This window comes from Procambarus clarkii, chromosome 70 (assembly GCF_040958095.1).
Source record: "Procambarus clarkii isolate CNS0578487 chromosome 70, FALCON_Pclarkii_2.0, whole genome shotgun sequence".
NCBI lineage: Eukaryota > Metazoa > Arthropoda > Malacostraca > Decapoda > Cambaridae > Procambarus > Procambarus clarkii.
Genome location: NC_091219.1, coordinates 23,688,748 through 23,709,842, shown reverse-complemented (window position 1 = coordinate 23,709,842; position 21,095 = coordinate 23,688,748). Strand labels below are relative to the sequence as shown.

The 21,095-nt window shown below is 39.2% G+C and overlaps 1 protein-coding gene and 1 long non-coding RNA gene across 11 annotated transcripts in view; one reads left to right on the top strand and one right to left on the bottom strand.

Moving 5' to 3' along the window:
- The first annotated feature begins 1,158 nt into the window (after nucleotides 1-1,158).
- LOC138356070 (uncharacterized) lies at nucleotides 1,159-5,621 on the top strand. Of its 8 annotated transcripts, none has more exons than XR_011224168.1 (5): nucleotides 1,159-1,692; nucleotides 3,802-4,048; nucleotides 4,480-4,533; nucleotides 4,843-4,916; nucleotides 5,478-5,621. It is a non-coding gene; the product is annotated as an uncharacterized lncRNA (long non-coding RNA). The 8 variants fall into 8 exon arrangements; XR_011224173.1 differs by lacking the exon at nucleotides 1,159-1,692 and adding an exon at nucleotides 2,236-2,272; XR_011224172.1 differs by lacking the exon at nucleotides 1,159-1,692 and adding an exon at nucleotides 2,261-2,362.
- Nucleotides 5,447-21,095, bottom strand: part of LOC123775325 (man(5)GlcNAc(2)-PP-dolichol translocation protein RFT1) — a 65,524-nt gene continuing 49,875 nt past the window's right edge. For all 3 annotated transcript variants that reach the window (XM_069311678.1, XM_069311680.1, XM_069311679.1), the window contains 3 exons: nucleotides 17,007-19,640; nucleotides 11,770-13,551; nucleotides 5,447-5,545 (listed from right to left, as the gene is read on the bottom strand). In XM_069311678.1, the coding sequence (XP_069167779.1) occupies nucleotides 19,410-19,640 (231 nt within the window). In that variant the 3' untranslated portion in view covers nucleotides 5,447-5,545; nucleotides 11,770-13,551; nucleotides 17,007-19,409. The remainder of the gene's footprint in view (nucleotides 5,546-11,769; nucleotides 13,552-17,006; nucleotides 19,641-21,095) is intronic.

Here is a 21,095-nt window from a genome sequence, read left to right as displayed (position 1 = left end):
TCAATTCTAAAATAAGTTTCGACTCTCGCTCGGGCGAGAGATAGCGCGACTCTCGCCCCATCTATTGGCGATTCTGTTCACCTAATGACCCAAAGCTACTCAAAGCCTCCTAGCATTACTTAAATAATGAAGAAATATGGTATATTTATTCACTATAATGTTGGTGCTTAATGCAGAACACGAGAAAACATATATTTACTATAAAATAATATACTTCCATCATGAAATAAGTAAATATGTGGCCTCATAGGAAGTCAACGGTCCAGGTGTCAATGTTGTGGAGCGACTTATCCAAGATATGTTGTTGTCTGGAAAGTGTTTGTTGGCATATCAACCTTCTGTATACAGTGATCCAGTCGTCGCACTTCTCTCCTTAAATGATCGCAAATTTAGTTTATTATATTAACAAGTAGAATACGTATTTCTAATAATATCTAACATAACTAGCCAGAAAATATTGAAGACTTATTGAAAAATACATGTCTGGAAGTTAAATCGACTTCATAGAACAATAGTGTTGGTCTATACTAATCGTTATTCGTTAGTATGCGTTCGCTACTTAAAACATTTACTGTACTGATGTAAAATCTCCCATGTCTCTTTGCACATGGAACACCGAACCTTACACACTCTCTGATATATTGTTTAATTAATAGAGATTCATTAATAAAGCTTATAATTGTATATGTTATCAAAAAGGCATAGATAAAGTCGTTCTTACGTTTTAGTCACAGAGATTAGATATTAGTAAAGTAAAGTTCATTTTATTCAGGAAAGTACATAAATAGTCGATTTACAAACATAATATTGGATTTATAAATAGAGCTAATACATACAATACCTAAAGCCACTAGTACGCATAGCGTTTCGGGCATATTATTGAGAGAGGAAAGATATTTATATTTAAACATTTTTTTTTTTTTTTACCGACGCTCTCCCTATTGATGAGAACTACAACCTAATGAAGATAAATGTTAATTTTATGTAGATACTGTAATAAACGAAAGTTTTTAATGTCATCAGAGAAGCAGAAATATAGGCAAATTTTAAATCCCTTGTCATAAATATAACTGAAGTGAAAGCAAAGATATATGCATTTTGATAGTTACAAAGACAGCTCTTTAACACGGGTGGAACACGAACAAGGGGAACTTTGTACCCAAATGAGCCACAGAGATATTAGAAAGATTTTTTTCAGTGTCAGAGTAGTTAACAAATGGAATGTATTAAGCAGTGATGTGGTGGAGGCTGACTCCATACACAATTTCAAATGTAGATGTGATAGAGCCCAATAGGCTCAGGAACCTGTACACCTGTTGATTGACGGTTGAGAGTCGGGACCAAAGAACCAAAGCTCAACCCCTGCAAGCACAAATTAGGTGAGTACAACTAGGTGAATACAGCTGAGGGGCGGGACCAAACAGCTGAAGCTCAATTCCCTACGCATAACTAGGCGAGTCCATAGGAATTACCGTTTGTCCTGGCGCCATCTATGTTTTGACAGCAGTACTACTAATGTTCCCACGTTATGTGATCATCGCTATACGGGTGTTACGGTCAGTTGCTCTTCTATATATGTTTATGGACAACGTAGGTGATTTGAGGCAATTTGCGGCCAGAGTGATATAGTATCCACGCGGTGAGTGATGGAGGAGGATATATACTGCTGTGTACTCGACCAGTGGGTGAGAGGTAAGTTATATCGAACAATTATGGGGAATAGATGGGTTGTTTTAAGCGTAGAATGTCAGGTAACCGGTAACTACACAGATGGGGTAGTGTTTTTTCAAGTCTTTATTTACTAAAGTTGAACATTACATTATGCCTTTAGCTGAACAAGTCTACTGGTGGGGGAAGTAGACGGGTTTTATGAAAGTATTTTACCTAAATATTTGTTTTCTGACCAGGGGGAGAAAGATACTGGCAGTATGGGGCGTTAAAGTTTATTGAAGATTAAATTCTGCAGAACATGTAAATGTATAAAGTTCACATAAAGTAATTATATAAAGTTTATATTAAACACGGTTTATATTATAGACTTAACAAAGTTGATATTATATAAAACTTAATATTGAACATGTAAATATACAAAGTTTCAAATATAATTTAAGGAATATATAACGTTTATATTAAAATATATAAAGTAAATATATAAAGTAAGAATTAACAGTAACAATTCCAAGGACTAGATTTAACTTAAAAGGTACACCCGTAGTAAGTATGAGACCTTAGCCTATAGTGACATGGAAACTAATTCTGCAGAAACCTAAAGGTTAACTGGTACTAGAATTAAGGCAGAGTGCAAATGTGTAGTAATTATATAACACTACGATATAACAGGCAGGACACAAAGAATAACTAAGTGAGAGACCACATAACACGTAATGTACCCGGCCAAGAGGCCGTAAAAGACCTAATGGATAAGGAGAAGGGGGTGTGACTACAAGTAGGGCTTACTAGCACCTAGACTGGGCAAAGTATTAGCTGCGGACAGCGGGACACTTGGGGACCGGCGCTGCACCCCCCTTCCCACATGCAGTGGGGAGACAATCGGGACAACTGTGCAAAGCATGACGGGGGTACAAAAGCAGCCGCTTGCAAAGGGGGGGAGGGTGGGGTTTTGCGAGGGCAGCGGCGAGGGCAGGCGGAGTGAGGCGGAGCCCCGATGATTGATTGATAAAGATTAAGCCACCCAAAAGGTGGCACGGGCATGAATAGCCCGTAAGTGGTGGCCCTTTTGAGCCATTACCAGTATCAATAGATGATACTAGAGATCTGTGGAGGTGCGACTGCACCCTGCGTGACGGGAGATGCCTCCCGATGGCAGAGCCCCATTGTGCGCCTGTATTTATACGGCCCCAAACTGCCCGCGCAACGCCGCGGGACGCACTGCGCAATTGTTTTTCTCCCCCGCCAGAAACATCCCCGCTTGTGATGCAAGCAGTGACCATATTTGGTTAACTAGTTCCTCCGTTACCAGGGAGGGTGTTCCTTTAATCTAATCTAAAAATTCTAGCCGGACAAAGTGAATAAATAAATTGAATAGAACGAAGTGGTTTGCCAGGGTGCTTAACATTTAGTTTAGTTCACTTATTATGCAGCCCATGCTTAAAGAATGCAAGTTTATCATATTGAATTTACCGTAGTTTTACTGCATTTAATATACCGTTTTTACCCTACTTATGTCGGGTAAAGGCCGGTCGTGGAAAGTTCCTAATATAGTATGTTTTAAAGGAAAAGTTTGAGTTAACTTTAACGCTTAAGTTAGTGACCAATTAGCTTAGTCTATTGTGAGGAAAGTTACTAGAATCTAACATTGCAAGTGCCATTTCTTTACTCTTTTTGAGAAACGTGACTAGATAAATGAATCTCATAGTTTTATTACTAAATGTTCATGGATTAGGTTGCATAGTTGAGGAAATAGTGATAAGGTTTGTGATTTTGTGTACCTTGACTGCAGCAGAGATTTTGATAGTGGCGCAAAATTGATAGGGGCTCGGATCATTGGGAGTGCTGACTGAAGTTGATTAGGTCATGGCTATACCAAAGGAAATTAGTATAAATGGGGTTAAGTTGGGAGAAGTGTTGTAAGTAGTGCCTAAAAGCTCTCCTTGGACCTCGGTTATTCGCAAGATTATGGTTTAGACTGCAATAGTTGCAGAATTGGCAAATAAAAAATACCGATGCCCTATATAGTTTTGAAATGGTTGACTACCAGATGCAGTTTAATGCTGACAAATGTAAGGTTTGGGGGCTAGGTAAAGATGATAGATGGTGTAGATAATATTAAATTTTTTGCAGGTGGTAAATTCTCCCAGAGCTGGCACTGCTCTCCAGCTTGGGATGTTGATTGGTTAGTCTTCAACTGCCTCCCAACATGGTAGCGAGGTCCTGAGCTGACATGCAGTGAGGAACGTGGAAAGCTTCCTGAATTGGCACATGGTATGCCTCTTTCAAACCAGCAGCTGGCACAAATGTTCCAGCTAACATCAGAATAGTGGAAGGTCCTGGCAACAAAGAGCTGCAGGAAATTACTTGCAGATCTACAGTAAGTAGTGTTGTGTACATTGGAATTAGAGGGTAAAAGTTAATTGCTAAAAACCTATTAAATATTAGGGTATGGAAGTCTAGGCTTAGGCTAGTGGGTACCATATCTGCAAGTTTAGTCCTTTCAGGAATGTATTGAATAGAATGGTATGTTGAAATTGTGAAAATTGTAATGTGGGGTATTAGATCTTAAACAGCATAGTTGAGGGTGTTTTATTAATAATTTTAATGAAATACAAATCTTGTTTAGTTAACATTAAATGTTTGTTAAAAAAGCTTTAATCTATGAATGTGTAACGCTTAAGGGTAATCATGAGGCAAAGTTAATGGCAGGAAAAGTTTTGTTCTAAGTGATGGTATTTTTTCCCTTGAAAGTAAAAAAAATATTCTATGTTTACTTTAGATTGGTTTTAAATCTATATAGTTTTCCAGAATGTGGTTTGGAAAGTCCAGAAGTCCCTCTGTTGGTTGCTTAAACAGAATCAGGTGAGTTGTAGTAAAGGTTAATCTGAATAGATTTGCATAAAAGTAAAAAAATGGTAATAACTTAAACGATATAGCATTGGCTAAAGATAAATGTAAATTGCCATTGAAGTGCAGTTGTGGATAGTTTCTCATGACATTTACTGCAACTTGGCAAATTGATGCCATATATTTATATTGCTAAATTAGATCTTTACTACTGCTACTAGAATATGTAGGAAAGGTAAATTCCTTAAAGAAATTTTCCATCTGAATTTGTAAAGTAAAGCAAGATTGGCTTTAAATCTGAAATTAATTTGAAATATTTTTCAGGTGAAAGTGATTGATGCATGGACTGGCTTGGAGTGAGGCTCCTTTCCTCTGCAAAAGGAAATCTACAAAAGTGGGTGAGTTTGAATTTGATGTTTTAGCTATATCAATGACCTAATCTTTATTCTCTTATCTAGTCCATTTATAGGTGTGTAACTATGTCCTACTGTTACAACCCACAGGGGATGATGCAGTTTGTACTGATCCTACCCCATTTCATAAAAGGGGACCAGGCAGTCCTGCAGATTTCTCTGGCTTGGCTTTTTCAGAGCTTTGCTCTACTACCCATCTAATAGATGGACTAGATTTGCATAGGTTTAGGGACCCTTAACAATGGTTACATTGTTAATTCTCACAGGGCTTGTTTGCTGAATGGGTGGATGCATCTAAAACTTTAGTGCCTGGCATGCATTGTACAGTGCTTTCAATAAAGCATATGTACAATGTGTTGATGGCACTAAAGTGGTGGATGTAATGCACCCATTCAGGGAACAAGCTCTGCAATAAAACCAGAGTAAGGGATTGGCCTTGCTGAGCCTATCTTGAAAGATAGGCTGTTAGGATTTATTGGGCTTGTTATTAGGCATTGGTGATAATAAAAGTAGTGTCCCTGTTTAATGTTTATTTTTCTTTTACAGGTGATTGTCTCTGGAGTTGTCTTTGCCTTTTGGATCTTCTGTTCATCTAGGAGCATCTGTCCCACAACCTGAAATGGTAATAAATATTAGATGTATTATAAATACTATATGTAAAACTTATTAAATAAAACAATATTAATGAAACTACATTATATACCTTATCCTGAAATTATGCTGGAAATTATTGTTTACTACTATTGATGCAATGTTTAAACATGAAATTTTTTTACTTTGAAAATAAATACTTGGTAAAATTTACACCTATTTCTAACTTGTTACATAGGTGCATGGAAAATGCATTGAAAAGATGTAAAAGTGGACTACCTATTCAATTTACATAAACTGACTAATATTTCAGACTAATTTGCAATATTTAAGTGGAAGAAACTTTAGTCAATATTTTAGTTTTCATATTTGAAAGTAAATTTAAAGCTATGCAACACCTAAGCTTTAGTTAATTTATTCATAATTTGTACAAAGATCATTGTTAAATTTACAAAACATTAGAAAAGTGACACTGAAAACCATGTTGTATAGATGCTTCAAAGCTCTTAAATGATTTGTCTGCCAAACTTCCGATATGGTTTTAATCTAGGTAAAATATTTCAGAATTGTTTGAAAGGGCAAAACAGATTAGTCAATTAGTTTGACCTAACATCTGCAAGGTCCTGAAGGAACGGAATTTTTTGTAAAACTTCGTTTGCTAAAAACCAACCCTGCCTAATGAACCTGCTCATTTTTTTTAGAAATGGTAATTGCAACATTACCAAAGGCCATTGTTTTAATAGCCAAAGTACCAAATGAAAGACCAAGAAGCAACAAACAGGTACATGGTAGAAAGGACAAAAGAATGGTTACGAGGACCCTTTCATTTGTTAAAGAAATGACTGGGGAAAAATGCTGTCATACCACAAGGGGTCTTAACCCTTGTCATATACATCACTGACATTAATCTAAATATTACCAACCACAAAAATTGCCGATAACATGTTATAAAGAATATAATATTGAGGCCTTAATGCAGATCTTTAACTCTACAAATAGTAATAAGACTGGCAATTTCTTAATATAAAACAGAAAAAAATCCAAGACCTTGCACGTGAGCCAGAACAATCCATATCACAACTACCACATTAAAATGAAACAACAATGAAGGTAAGGTAATTACCAAAAGAAGGCACCAAACCGGGAAGGCCATGTAGCACCATCAAAGTGCGAAATAATCAGAGGGCACTAAATATCACCAAGAATGCCAATATGAGAATAAAAACGCATAAGGCGAACGATATTAAAAGTATCCGATTCAACTAGAATTCTATCGAGGGACGGTCGGAAAGCAAGACACACGCTCGTCCTGGAAGTCAGGACATTCAACAAGGATATACACAACTGTAAGAGGGACAATAAGGAGCAGGGCGGCGCTCCATTAAGTGACCGTGGGTTAAGCGGGTACGACCAACCCACAGCCGTGCCAAAGCAGTGTCCCACCGCCGGTTACGGTGGTAGGAGGAAGGCCACGGGGACACACTAAGTTTGAGAGTACGCAGCTTGTTACCAACAACCCTGCCAACGGGGAAGAATGAATAACAGGATAAAAGTGGGAATAAGGAATACCTTTACGGGAGATGGGACAAGAACGGATAGCTTCCTTAGCAGCAGCATCCGCACGCTCATTGAAACACCAATATGGCTGGGAACCCAGCAAAACTCTACTGATTTAAATTTACTAGAAATAAGAAACAGCCAATGTTGAATCTCAATGACCACCGGATGGACAGGATTAAAGGACCCTAGAGCCATGAGGGCACTACGAGAATCAACTACAACCACAAAGGAGGAATGAGAAAGCAAGAGACGAAGAGCATAGAGAACAGCATAAAGTTCTGCCGTAAAGACGCTAGCCTCCGAAGGGAGGCGACACATGTAAGTACGGTCAGGAAAAACAACAGAGTAGCTCACACCATCCGCAGACTTAGACCCATCAGGGAAGATGGAAATAGAGTGGGAGTGCGAAGAAAAGTGCTCAAGGAAGAGGCTTTTCAGAATTGTAGGAGGGGTAAAGGCTTTAGCAATACAAGTCAAGGACGTACACAACTTGGGAAGGGGGACTCTCCACGGAGGTAATGAAGGAACAATACGAGGAGAAACATTAGAAATATGAACAGAAAGAGAATCCTGTAAGCGAGATAACTGGACAGAAAGTGGGAGACAATGAAGAGGAACAGGAACCACAGGAGGAGGAAAAGTCAATGCACGACAGAGGCGAGAGGATGTTGGAAGGACCGCGCAAGATAGCGAAGACAGTAGCGATCATGGCAGTCCTGAAGAGAAAGCCAGTGTCAACATACAAACTAAGGGCGGGAGTCGAACGAAAGCCACCAGAGCTGAGACGCAACCCAGTATGGTGCAAAGCATCAAGATGGCGAAGAGTAGAAGGAGAAGCAGAAGAGCATGCAGGGCAACCATAATTGAGTTTAGACAGGACGAGAGAGGAGTGCAAATAGAGGAGCGTGCGCCTATCCGCTCCCCAAGAAGTATGGGACAAAACCTTAAGGAGGTTAAGGTCCTTAGAGCATTCAACTCGGAGGCAAGAGATATGGGCTGACCAAGACAAACGAGTGTCAAAGACTAACCCCAAAAGCTTCGCGGAATCCCTGTACACAATGAGATGACCATAAAGCAACAACAATGAAGTAAAGGTCCTTTCAGTAAGAATCTATCATTCACTGAAAGTTGCTGCAGTTAAAAATAAAACAAAATACAAGTCCCTAGAAATAAACAAGCAACCTTTTTGACTAAGGAAAAGAAGGTAGTTATTCTACTGTATAAATCTAAGTATTCACTTAGATAACTGTATCCAAGCATAGAGGTTCCCCCCCCCCCCCTTCCCTTTCAGAAAAACATCTACCTTCGAAAAAGTTTAACATTGGCCAACAAAAATGATTCCAGAACTAAATTGCCTAATACCAGGAACAACTGAGAGCCATGACAAACACTGCAACCCTCTCCTACCCCCAAGTCTTATGCTATTTATGATCCAAGGTAATTTGAGATACTATACTCTACTTCCTACAGACGAGTCTAGTGAGAGGGTGATCTCCTGGCGATTAAATTGAAGCACGATACAGGTGTCAACGAACATCAGTCAGCCCACTTGTCAGCACAGTGGATAACTAATGACATCATAATCTGCAGTGTTGTATGCCTCCCTGTGGCCATTTAAATCAATAAAACCCAGGGTTGTGGCAATGTTTACAGCATAAGGCAAGGTATAGAGGAATCCTGGAATGCCATGTAATGTGTAGTCCTTGAATGTGCTTAGGCAACCAAATTGAATAACAACATTTCTGTTGTTCGGCTATATAATCCGAGTTTCTCATTCGGTATAATGTTTTAAACCTAAATAGGAATTCACTTTAAAGGTCAATTTATTTGGAAAGTGCTAACCAGATTCCAAATTACTGAGCTCTGAAAGTACTACAAGGCAAGTTTAACCGAATGAGTGTTTGCCTATCCATACCCCCATGAGGTATGTGACAACACTGAATAAAGAAAGGGTCTTTGAGCATTCACCGTGCAGGTATTTGACATGACCAATATAGCCAAGTGTTAAAGATCATTCTAAGCAGTTCTGCACAATCCATATACTATCAATTAATATAATTGTACAATGGTGCTTGGTGGATGATATTTCCTATTAAAACTCATTGGACAACTGTTTGTATTAGACATTTTAAACCTACAAATGGTAGCCCTAGATATCGCACTACAGTATTAATTACAAGATGAACAATGTAAAATCAATACCACAACAGCAAAGGATGACGGCTTTTCAACAACCGACAAACACACAGGTCTAACACCAGCCATCCCGAGAGAGGACGTCCCAAGCATGTACACCCCACAACTTTACATCACCTTTCCTACCTCACGCGAGCACGCAACAGCATGAGGATGCCATACTCCCAAACCAACTCCATGCACTTTGAAGCTTTAACAACTCAACATTTCAGATTCAGATTCAGATGTTTATTCAGGTAAGGTATATACATACAAGTGATGTTACATTAATGGATTGATATATAGATAGAGCTAGTACATACAATGCCTAAAGCCACTATTACGCAATGCGTTTCGGGCAATTTAAAAAGTTGATTTAAAAAATCAAACACCTGAATTTTTCCCTAATTAAATTTACTAGGGAAATGCACACCAAGCCATGAAACTTACAATGAAGATGAACAAACTACACACAACTGTCACCAAACTTCCACATACCACCCCCCTCTCACTCCTGCCCTCCCTCCTTAGGTGCTCTGATTGGCTGAGCACCTGAGCCACCACCACTCACCTCTTGTTGTGAGAGCCTAAAGCATGTTTGGTTGCACTTAGTGTAGAACACTAAGGAAACGAACATAGGAATGTGCCTAAATGCCAACAGCGACTGCCCAGACAGGTACAAGAGGAGTGTTGTTAATGCATATGTCAACCGTGCTCTCAGCCACAGCTCAGAATGGAAGCAAGTCGACAAAGAACTCTGTAGGGTAAGGCAGGTCCTAGTCAATAACGGCTTCTCCAATGGTTTCGTCGAAGACATCATAAGAAGGAAAGTGAAAAGCCATGCAACCTCTGAAGAGACAACTAACACAACACCTATACCCCCTATTAGACTATTTTACAGGAACTTCTTTTCCACAGCTCATAAAACGGAGGAAAGGGTCCTGAAAGATATTGTTAATAGAAACGTTATCCCTACAGACAAAAATCAGAGGATACAACTGACGATTTACTATAAAACCTGAAAAACGGCCAGCCTACTCATGAGAAACTCTCCAGACACAAAACAGAACGCTTTAAAAGAGACTAACGTCGTCTATGCCTTCAAATGCCCTCTTGGGGACTGTAAGCTCCAAAAAACCCAGTATATAGGCAAGACAACATCTCTTTCTAGGCGTTTAACGATGCATAAGCAACAGGGCTCCATTAAGGAACATATAATCTCTTCCCACAACCAAACCATCGCCAGAGAAATCCTAGTAAACAACACAGAAATCATCGATAGATACAGCGATAGCAGGCGGCTTGACGTTTGCGAGGCACTACACATCAAGAAGTCAACACCAGCAATCAACAGCCAATTATTGCACAACTATATTCTACCCACCTCAAGACTCCGCTCCAATATAGAAGCATCAAGAAATATGGACCAATAGGCTTTCTACAAACACTTCTATTCAATACCCATTGTTTCGTGTTCTGTCTTGTGTTGATGAAATTAATACCCTATTAATGCCACCTCTTGTTCTGTCTTGTGTTGATGAAATTAATACCATATATGATTATGTGTATGGAATGATTATGATTATGTGTAATCATATATGATTATAACTAATGGAATGCATTAGTAAGTGATGTGGTGGAGGCTGACTCCATACACAGGTTCAAGTGTAGATATGATAGAGCCCAATAGGCTCAGAAACCTGTACACCTGTTGATTGACAGTTGAGAGGTGGAACTAAAGAGCCAGAGCTCAACCCCAGCAAGCACAATTAGGCGAGTATATGAACGAATGCACATGTACACTTTCAAATGAATTAAGATACCTTGAGATACACAATGACTTAGTTTAAATAGTTTAAACACATTATGGTACTGATTTTGACATGCTGATGTCTGGAAGGGAGAGGGGGTGTGGGGGGTTATTGTCTGAGGTGGAGGACCAGAGGAGGGGGTCAGTGGCAGGATGGTGGCTGGAGGGATGCCATTGTTCTAATGGTTATGAAAACAATTATTGATGGCAGGAATTCAGTGGGTGTGTACTTCACCCGCACCATCACCATACTGTGCCCTGCTACAACCACCCCCCCCCCACTCCACCCATGCTGTGCGGGGTGTATTACACATTATGGGATAACCGACTGTCTGTCCATTCCTGTCTGCTCGTTATGCTGCCCTTCCTTTTGAAAATTGTCTGCTTTATCGACTTCATTCAAGACCACACGTTAGCCTCTTATCACGCCCTCTTACCACTCTCAGGGAGCCGGCTCTTCTATACAATAGTTACCACTCAGTCCCCAAGGTGAAAGAGTGTCCGGGCATATGACTTGTTACGTGTACTTATTTGCGATTCGTTTGGGCTATCACGTGTGGTGATTAGTGTTGGGTAAGGCTAGGACAGGTCAGGTCAGACTAGGCTAGGTAAGGCTAGGCCAGGTCAGGTCTGGTCAGGTCTGGCTAGGCCAGGTCAGGCCAGGCTAGGCAGGGTGAGAGAAGTAAAGCGGCAGGTACTTACGTTTCCGAGAAAGTAGCGGCGGTAGTATATTGTTGATTTAGATTCGACGACATCCTGAAGCTAGTAGGTGGCGGCCTCATCGCTCTCGAACTTCTTGTTGTTGTAGGGGATACGAGGCACACCCAATATCCCCCTTACATTGATCACATCGCACACTAATATTTTTACTATTTCGGACACCAGATTTGTCTGTTTCGTATATGTATAATTGTTCAATATTAAAACCACAATAGAATGCTCTAAGTACTTTCGTATATTAATACATCTTCAGAAGGAATGGTTCGCTCTGAAGATGTATTAATATAAGAAAGTACTAAAGGAAATTCCTGTTATCAACGTATCTCTGCGAATTACATAATTTATCAGTATTGTACAGCCTGTGATCTCCACCTGGCTGGCCACTGATACCTAAGTAGCTTTCATGTGTCCGGACACCGGCGATAGGATTGTATTATTTAACTTTAAAGAGAGAGATATTTCTTGAAATGTTGTCACATTAACGTCTACATCTTCCTTCCTTCTGACATATAGATTTTAAGGTTAATTAGCATATATGGAAATAAATTACACAATTTATAGGCTGGTGTGAAGGGCTTCACACTCTTAGAGCAAGCCATCAAGAAATTGTACAGTATCAAATGCATATATCTTCGCTTTCACTTCAGTTATATTTATGACAAGTATTTAAAGTGTAGCTTATATTTCTGCCTTTCTGTTGACATAGAAAACTTTCGTTTATTACATTATCTAGATAAAATTAGCATTGATCTTCAAAAGGTTGTAGTTGTAACTTCCATTATAAACAACATTATTATTGCAAACAGTAGGAGTTTCAAAGTCTCATTTGTATGGATACCTTCTCATATAGGTGTTGTCCAGCATGATGACACAAACAAGGCAGCTAAAACTGAATGTGATAAGCCTGAAGTTGAGTGGGATATGGGCATTCCAATCTCTTCTGTCAAAGCCGCAATATTTTAGGAAATTAGGGAAGACAGAAGAGCAGTCACTGACACACAAAAGCCAGAAAGCAAGAGTATAAAGAGCTATGACATGTTTATGTGCCTCTGTAACCTTTTCCACTACCGCCCACAAGATGATATATGGGGTGCATAATTAATGAACTAAACTAAGTAAACATGTTTAGAATCGAGAATTATATGAACGGACAGCATAAAACTTCCACTAGTGTCACAATGACAGTGTGACATTGTAATTGCCAGAATTAGGCTAGGATATCGATATGTATCGCAGGTGGCTGCAGGTACTGAATAGCCCCCAATGGTGAATATTCCAATTGTAAACTATGTGAACAAGAGCTGGGTCATACTCACCAACACTATATCTGTGATTGCCCTGTTATAAGTGACTTCAGACCAAATGGTATAAGGTACTTTGAACTCTGTAATTACTTCATACACTTAGGAATATTGGAAGATATTCTTATGCTGTACCCGGATTTTGCTAACGGAGGCTAATAGATCAGCCTTATATTTTATGTTCTCACCTGATTGTTACTTTGAGGTAGGCCCGTAAGTGGTAGTCCTCTTGAACCATTAACAGTATCAATAGATGATACTGGAGATCTGTGGAGGTGCGACTGGACCCTGCGTGACGGGAGATGTATCCCTTGTTTCTTGTGATTGATTGATGAGGATTAAGCCACCCAAAAGGTAGCAAGGGCATGAATAGCCCGTAAGTGGTGTTCTTGTTAGTCACAGTTGATTTTTTTTTTATTGAGACTGGTATTTTATCCCCTGATTCCATGTATAACTAACCATCCTGTGAGATGGGAATATTTAATGAACTTATAGCTAGTTTTTGATATACACTGTGTAATCTTTCATATAGAATAGGGTAGCAGCACATTACTGTGTATACCTAAGCTTGTTAATAATAACAAAAAAAAAAGTTAGTTTCTATCGATAGGGAGAGCGATGGTTCAAAAATCCTTCTTTAAAATATGAATATCTTTCCTATCTCACTAAGATCTAATCTCTGTGATTAAAATTATACTTTTTTTATAATTATATATATAATTTTTTTGATTATATAAAATTATACATATTTATTATACTTACTGAAACATGGTTGAAAGAGGATACTACTCAACTCTTTAACATGCCTAACTACTCAGCAATTCACAACTGTCGTCAACTTCAGAGAGGTGGTGGCACTGCTCTTTACTACCACCAAGAACTAACATGCTTAAAAGAAATTAGAACTAGAGACTGCTATGGGGAGTATATCTTCGCCAGCTTCAGAGTCAAGGGTGCCGAGTCTGTCCTGTCTGTGGGTGCAGTTTATAGAATTCCTAACACTGATGTGTCCGAATTCAACTCAAACCTTAGAAATCTAATACTTGATAACAGACTGAACAAAAACCACCTAATTATCGCAGGGGACTTTAATATTGACCTCTGCGAGCCAGAACACCCTACTGCTGTTAGCTTCCTCAACTGTATGAATTCCTGCTTCCTCATACCCTTAATCACTAGACCTACTAGAATCACTGATAGCACTGCCACGACTCTAGATCACATCTGGACAAACATAACCTCTCCGCTTACTTCAGGTATAATCACCGATAGCACTACAGACCATTACCCCACATTTCTCTTAACTAACATTAGCAAACCACCTCTTGAGTCAAGAGAGATACGTTTCAGACTACACAATGAAACTGCTATAGACAATTTTATAACTGCTGCTGATAATGTCAACTGGGAGTCCGAGTTAGGTAACATAGAGGACATCAACCTAGCAGTGCAATCTTTTCTTCAAAAAACTCTTAGCCTTTATAATACCCACTGTCCTATGCTTACAAAACAAGTCACAACCAAAAGGCTCAACAATCCCTGGCTTACAAAGGGAATACTTAAATCTATTAATAAAAAACATGACCTTGAGAAGAAGTATAGGTTAGGAATTGTCTCCAAAGAATTCTCAAAGAATTACTCATTATTGCTATCTAAGATAATTAGACGAGCCAAAACTAAATACTACGAAGATAAATTTACCCAAATAAAGAGCAACATTAAACAAACTTCGAGCACAATTTCACAAATATTGGGATCAAAGAAATCTTTAAATAACAAACCGACTCTCCAGTCTAATAACGATGGTCAGCTTTCAGCCTCTGATTCTGCTATTGAGTTCAATAGGTTCTTCTCTTCCATTGGTTCATCCCTTGCAAATGATATTCCATCTTCCAGTACTGACATTAAGGACTATCTTAAAGGTAACTATCCACAGTCTCTGTACCTAAAGCCTATTAACTCCACTGACGTCAATGAGATAATCCTTTCCCTTAAAACCAAGTCTGGTGCCCTTGAGGAGATACCAACTTTAATTTACAAAAAAGCCTCCAGATCTTTAGCCCCTGCTATTGCTTTGCTCTTCAACAAGTCACTTGAACTCCAAACCTTTCCAGATATTCTAAAAAAAACGAGAGTAACGCCTGTCCACAAATGTGGTGATCTCACAGATGTTAACAACTACAGACCTATATCAATCCTGCCAAACTTGTCAAAAAATTTTGAAAAAGTAATCTATAAGCAGCTTTACTCATATCTAGCCAAACTCAATATACTTAGCCCTTGCCAATATGGCTTCAGACCCAAAAAAAAGCACTAACGATGCACTTATTAGTATGCTTAACTCGATTCATACAGCTCTTGATAAAAAGGAGTTCCCTGTTGGGTTATTTGTGGACCTGCGTAAAGCTTTTGATACTGTCAACCACCAAAATCTTCTTCTTAAATTACATCATTATGGAGTCAGAGGACACTCCCTACAATACCTCAAATCCTACCTTACTGACAGGCTCCAATATGTTTCTGTGAATAATACAATTTCTCCCACCCTATCCATCAACATTGGTGTTCCTCAGGGCAGCATACTTGGCCCTCTCCTCTTTCTCATCTACATTAATGACCTTCCAAATGCCTCCCAACACCTCAAACCAATTCTATTTGCTGACGACACAACCTTCATTTACTCCAGTCCTGACCCCCTTGCTCTAAATGCCACAGTAAATACTGAGCTAAATAAAGTCCATCTTTGGCTAACTGCCAACAAACTCACCCTTAACATTGACAAAACTTTCTATATTCTGTTTGGCAATAAATCCTCTAGTCAAATAAATCTCAAAATAAACAATACCCAAATTTGTAACAAATTAGATGGCAAATTCCTTGGCATTCTCATTGACCACAAGCTGAATTTCCAGGGACACATTCTAAATATATCAAAAAAAGTTTCAAAAACTGTGGGCATTCTTTCTAAGATCAGATATTATGTACCACGCCCTGCCCTGGTGACTCTCTATTACTCCCTTATCTATCCATATCTCAACTATGGTATTTGTGCTTGGGGCTCTACTACCCAAAATCACTTACGTCCTCTAATTACTCAACACAAAGCTGCTATTAGGACAATATCCAACTCTGGCCCCAGGCATCACTCGGTACCCCTACTCAAATCTCTGAATATGTTAGACATTAAGTCACTGCATATTCTCTCATGTGTATTATACATATATAAAACGCTAAACTATAATGCCAATCCTGATCTCAAAAGCTTCATAGAAGGATGTAACAGAACCCATGAGCACCACACCAGAAATAAATACAGTTTTGATATTCCTAGAGTACGACTTAATCAAACTAGAAATGCTCTACAAATCAAGGGGCCCAGAATGTGGAATGACCTTCCCAACCATGTTAAAGACTGTACTTCTCTCAACCAGTTTAAGTTAAAAACGAAGCTATACCTAATAAATTCCCTGTAACCTACCTTACCCTTCTATTGTCAACCAATGTCTGTTTTTTTTTTTAAAGAGCGCTGTTTGTCGACATAATTGTATTTGTGCTACTTTTTCATCTATGTTTTCATTTCTTGTTTTCATTCTACTCATTATGCTCAATTAGTATTAAGCTTGTCATTTAAGTTTATCATGCCCGAAACGCTTTGCGTAATAGTGGCTTTAGGCATTGTATGTACTAGCTCTACCTATAAGTCAACCATTCTTTGTAAAAATTTATTGTATGTATGTACCTTACCTAAATAAACATTTTATTTTATTTTTTTATTTTTTTTTTATTGATGTCATCAATGTCATCTAATGGTGCAGTGATTTGCACCGATTCAAAAGCAGCACTGCAAAGCCTAAGTAAAAATCAGGCAGAAAATCTTGCAATAGTCGCTGAAATCAAGAGAGCTGTGAGAGTACTTACCAATCAGGGAAGAGTCATCAAGTTTCTGTGGATCCCCTCCCATGTTGGAATATGTGGGAATGAACGAGCAGATGTGCTGGCTGCTGAAGGCGCTGAAGGAGACCATATTGAATACTTCATACCCAAGACTCAACTACAAATTAGAGGTATTATCAGGCAACATCACCGTGACAAGGTAACTGAGGAAAGGAGGATAGAAGCACAAACCAGTGAATCTGTACGATGGTACAACATGGTTGCAGCTGGCAATCCCAATCAGTATGGCCGAAGAGGAGGACGACGAGGGAGAGAATCTGTAATAGCGAGAATCCGTCTTGGATACAAATATCCATGGAGATTTGGAATGGAAACAACAGTTGATCAGCGAAGTTGCAGAATCTGTGGTGAGAGTGATGGACACCGCCTTGACCACTATCTACGTGAATGTGAACACCTGAGAGACATTAGGAATAACTGTAGAATAATAAACCCCACATTGTTTGAGTTAGGAAAACACTATTTGTCAAATATTGATACTGTTCTTAAAAGATTTCCCCATTTTGCACCCGCAAGATAACGTAAGCTTTTAAGGGTTGATAAATGTTAATCTTCTTGTTTGAGGAGCTGTTCACTTGAGACAGTTAAGCAAGTCCCAGCTGTGTCTGGGTACAAGTGACAGGATGAACAACCCAGCGGGTTTTCTTCCTATTGGGGAGTGTTGTACATTCTGCTACGGCGGTATGTTCACTCACAAGATGAGTGGCGCTGCCCAATAAACTTGCCCCTCGGGGCAAAATTTAAAAAATTTAACCTGGATACGCTCGCTGTATCATTCTCATAGGTGCTGTATCACTGGCATCCGACCTTTGTGTTAAGCCCTTATTGCGCCTAGCTTCACCAATGTTATGACCCTTATGTTCTTCAAACAATAGGGCCTGAATTTCACCGACTGAGCGCAGTCTTTCAACACCGTGTGGGACAGGTGTTTGAGAGCCAGAGGCACGTGTGCTACAAATGGTTTCTCACGCAGTACTAACCCAGCCAGCAGCCCTGTCTTTCATATTCATTATAGCAAAAGGTTCGTTCAGTGTTTGTTGGGTAGGCTGCTCCATTATGACAATCTTTCTTTGTTTCAAATGTGTTCCATTTGTTTTGTATTTGTCACTTACGTCTCAATAATGGAGCAGCCTACCCGACAAACACTGAACGAACCTTTATGGCATTTGTCCATTTTTCAAATTGTTTCAACAGTTCTTTTATTTTTCGTTTTTTTTTTTATTTAAGAAACATGGAGCAGCTGACCTGTAGACAACCGAACGAACCTTTTTGACATTTGTACTGGTTTTCAAAATTCTTCATTTTTTTTATTATTTACGTTTTTTGTATGTAAGAAACATGGAGCAGCCTACCTGCCGACCACCGAACGAACCTTTTGCTATAAGACAAATGAAAAATAAATATTGAACACATTTGAAGAAAGGAAAATGTCATAATGGTTTATTCAGTGTATGTAGGGTAGGCTTCTCCATTATTGAGACGTAAATGACAAATACAAAACAAATGGAACACATTTGAAACAAAGAAAGATTGTTATAATGGAGCAGCCTACCTGCCGAATACCGAACGAACCTTTTTGACATTTGTTGTATATCAGACATTTCATTTCTTTTTTCCTACAAAAACGTCAATGCTTTGCAACATCTCAGCAGTCACCCTTTTATATCCCAGCATTATTAGCATCTTTAAACAAGTACAACATAATTTATGTGCATCGTCGGAGGCGTCTAAGAATGTGCAAGAAGAAGCGCGACCCCACCGTGTGGTGTTGACGTTACTCAAACCAGCGTTCGTCATACGGGACGATTTGACGCCGATCGGGCCGTTCGTTACCCAAAATGTTCGTCTTTTGGGGCGATCGTTATGCGAGGTACCACTGTATTAAGCTTATTAACTGAGCTCCATTACTAACCCCCTAATGTAAAAAAAAAAAAAATTCTACATCAGTGATGCATGGGCCTACATTTGTGATTTCAAGGATGCATGAATGTGTGAGCCTATTATAGAATTTTTTTTTTACATAGCCTGACCAGGATTTTAAGTGGGATCGCCCCCTGGGGTATAGGGTACGGTAACTACAGTACTGTACTAGTTTCTCTTCCTCCAAATTAAGAATGAACGCTAGACAAATACATGGAGATATGATGGACCTTGCATTCAACATCCATATATAGTACTGTATTCCATTAAACAAATGCATCATGGCTAGTTCATCATAAAGTAACAAATTTAAAAATTGCAAAACCTTTAGTTGCAGCTACCAAATACAGTATTAAGTTTCATATGAATTTCTTTTATGAAGGATATTTAAATGCAGTTTAACATGTAAAGAATTTTGTTCAGTTCTAGAAATAAAATGCATACATGCTAGATTCTATAGAGCAACCAGTGTATTTTATCTACCAGCAATACTTTGCTAAACTGCTCCTTGTCATAGTGATCATTCTGCTCACCCAGTCGTGAGAGTAATTTACTGGCAAACTGAAGGATCTTCTCCAGCAAAGGTTTCATCTCCCAGCGCAGGAAGTATATAACAGCCATGAGACACATTGCACCAAATCCAATGTGTAAGGTTATACATCTTGGGTAAACAGTTTTCTGGAAAAGAAAATTCACATCTCGCATTACATTCACAATAAACATAAGTATTCTGGAAAATAACAAAATTATATACTGCATTATAATATTTGATTTTGAAAATGAAGGCATACCCCCATTCTTGCAACCTTTACATTGATCCATGGTAGGCCAATGCACAGTGTGTGAACAGAGCCTTGACTGGTGCCTCTGAGGCACGAAAAGAAATCTGGCCCAGATGCCACACGAGACTGGGACCAGGGATATTTACTAAATACAAAGACTCAGTTAGACCTCTCAAACCTGAGCACAAATATCAACCTACAACATGTTGAAGACAGCCGCCAATGCTGCATACTTATGAATATCATGGACTCAAGGGTAGACTGCATGTTGGCTAGTTTTTATGATGCTGCAGACAACCTTAGAATTGCAACAAGAGGGAAAGGAAACTAAACAAGGCATCCATCAAGGCAGAACCGGTACCACACAAGTAGGGTGAAGCATACCACTGGACACTACAATGATGCACCCCCCAGCTGGACCAACTAAGCATCAATCACCAAGAATATAATCCAGAATCCAACCAACTTGCTCTTTGCCAGAAAAGAAGGCAGAGAACAAACACACCATCCATCAGAGCCAAAGGAACAGAACCTCTGCCCCAGAGAAGAGCACAAAGCTCTCCACCCTGCAGGGTTGGGGGAGTCATGAGTATAATGCTCATACTGTCCAGTATAGTACTAGATATTTATTAGCAGTACCTTCTTTTCTAGTGTATGAAATTGTTAACACTTTCGCGCTTTAGATTAGAGATAGCTCGTCACCGTTTTTTCTTACGATTCCGCATAACAGACTACTTTTGTAGTCCATCGAAAAAATATTTCTATAAATTCCATTTTCTAACCGAAATGGATGGGGATACACTCAGATTTTTCTCCATGAAATAGTTTTCATGGAGTTTTCATGGAAATAGAAATCATGTTATAGTTTGGAAGAACAAGCGCCCCGTCTGTCATCACCAATATCCACAATGCCGACACTGCTCAAGCACAGCGCAGGAAACGCGTTCGTAAACGTGACAGGAGAACTGGAGTAGAAATTGTGAAAATGAACAAACCAAAGGCCATAGTGGATTACAATAAGTTCATGAAAGGTGTTGATCATTTTGATCAAATGGTCAAATATTATGAGTTTGCAAGAAAAACCCACAAATGGACCAAGAAGATCACTTTCTATTTTCTGCAAATGGCCATGCACAATGCATACGCATTGTATAACCACTACTCAACAGATACAAAAAAACTAACACTATTAGAGTTTCACGCAGTAGGAATAAAAGCCTTATTGGCGTGGAAGAGCGAGGAATGGCCAACAACAACAAGCATACCACACGTTCCCGACATAGATGCCAGCGCAGCTCCTCCTGCTGACGCGGCAGTTTCAACACCCAGCCCATCTGGTGCGAGGCGTCCT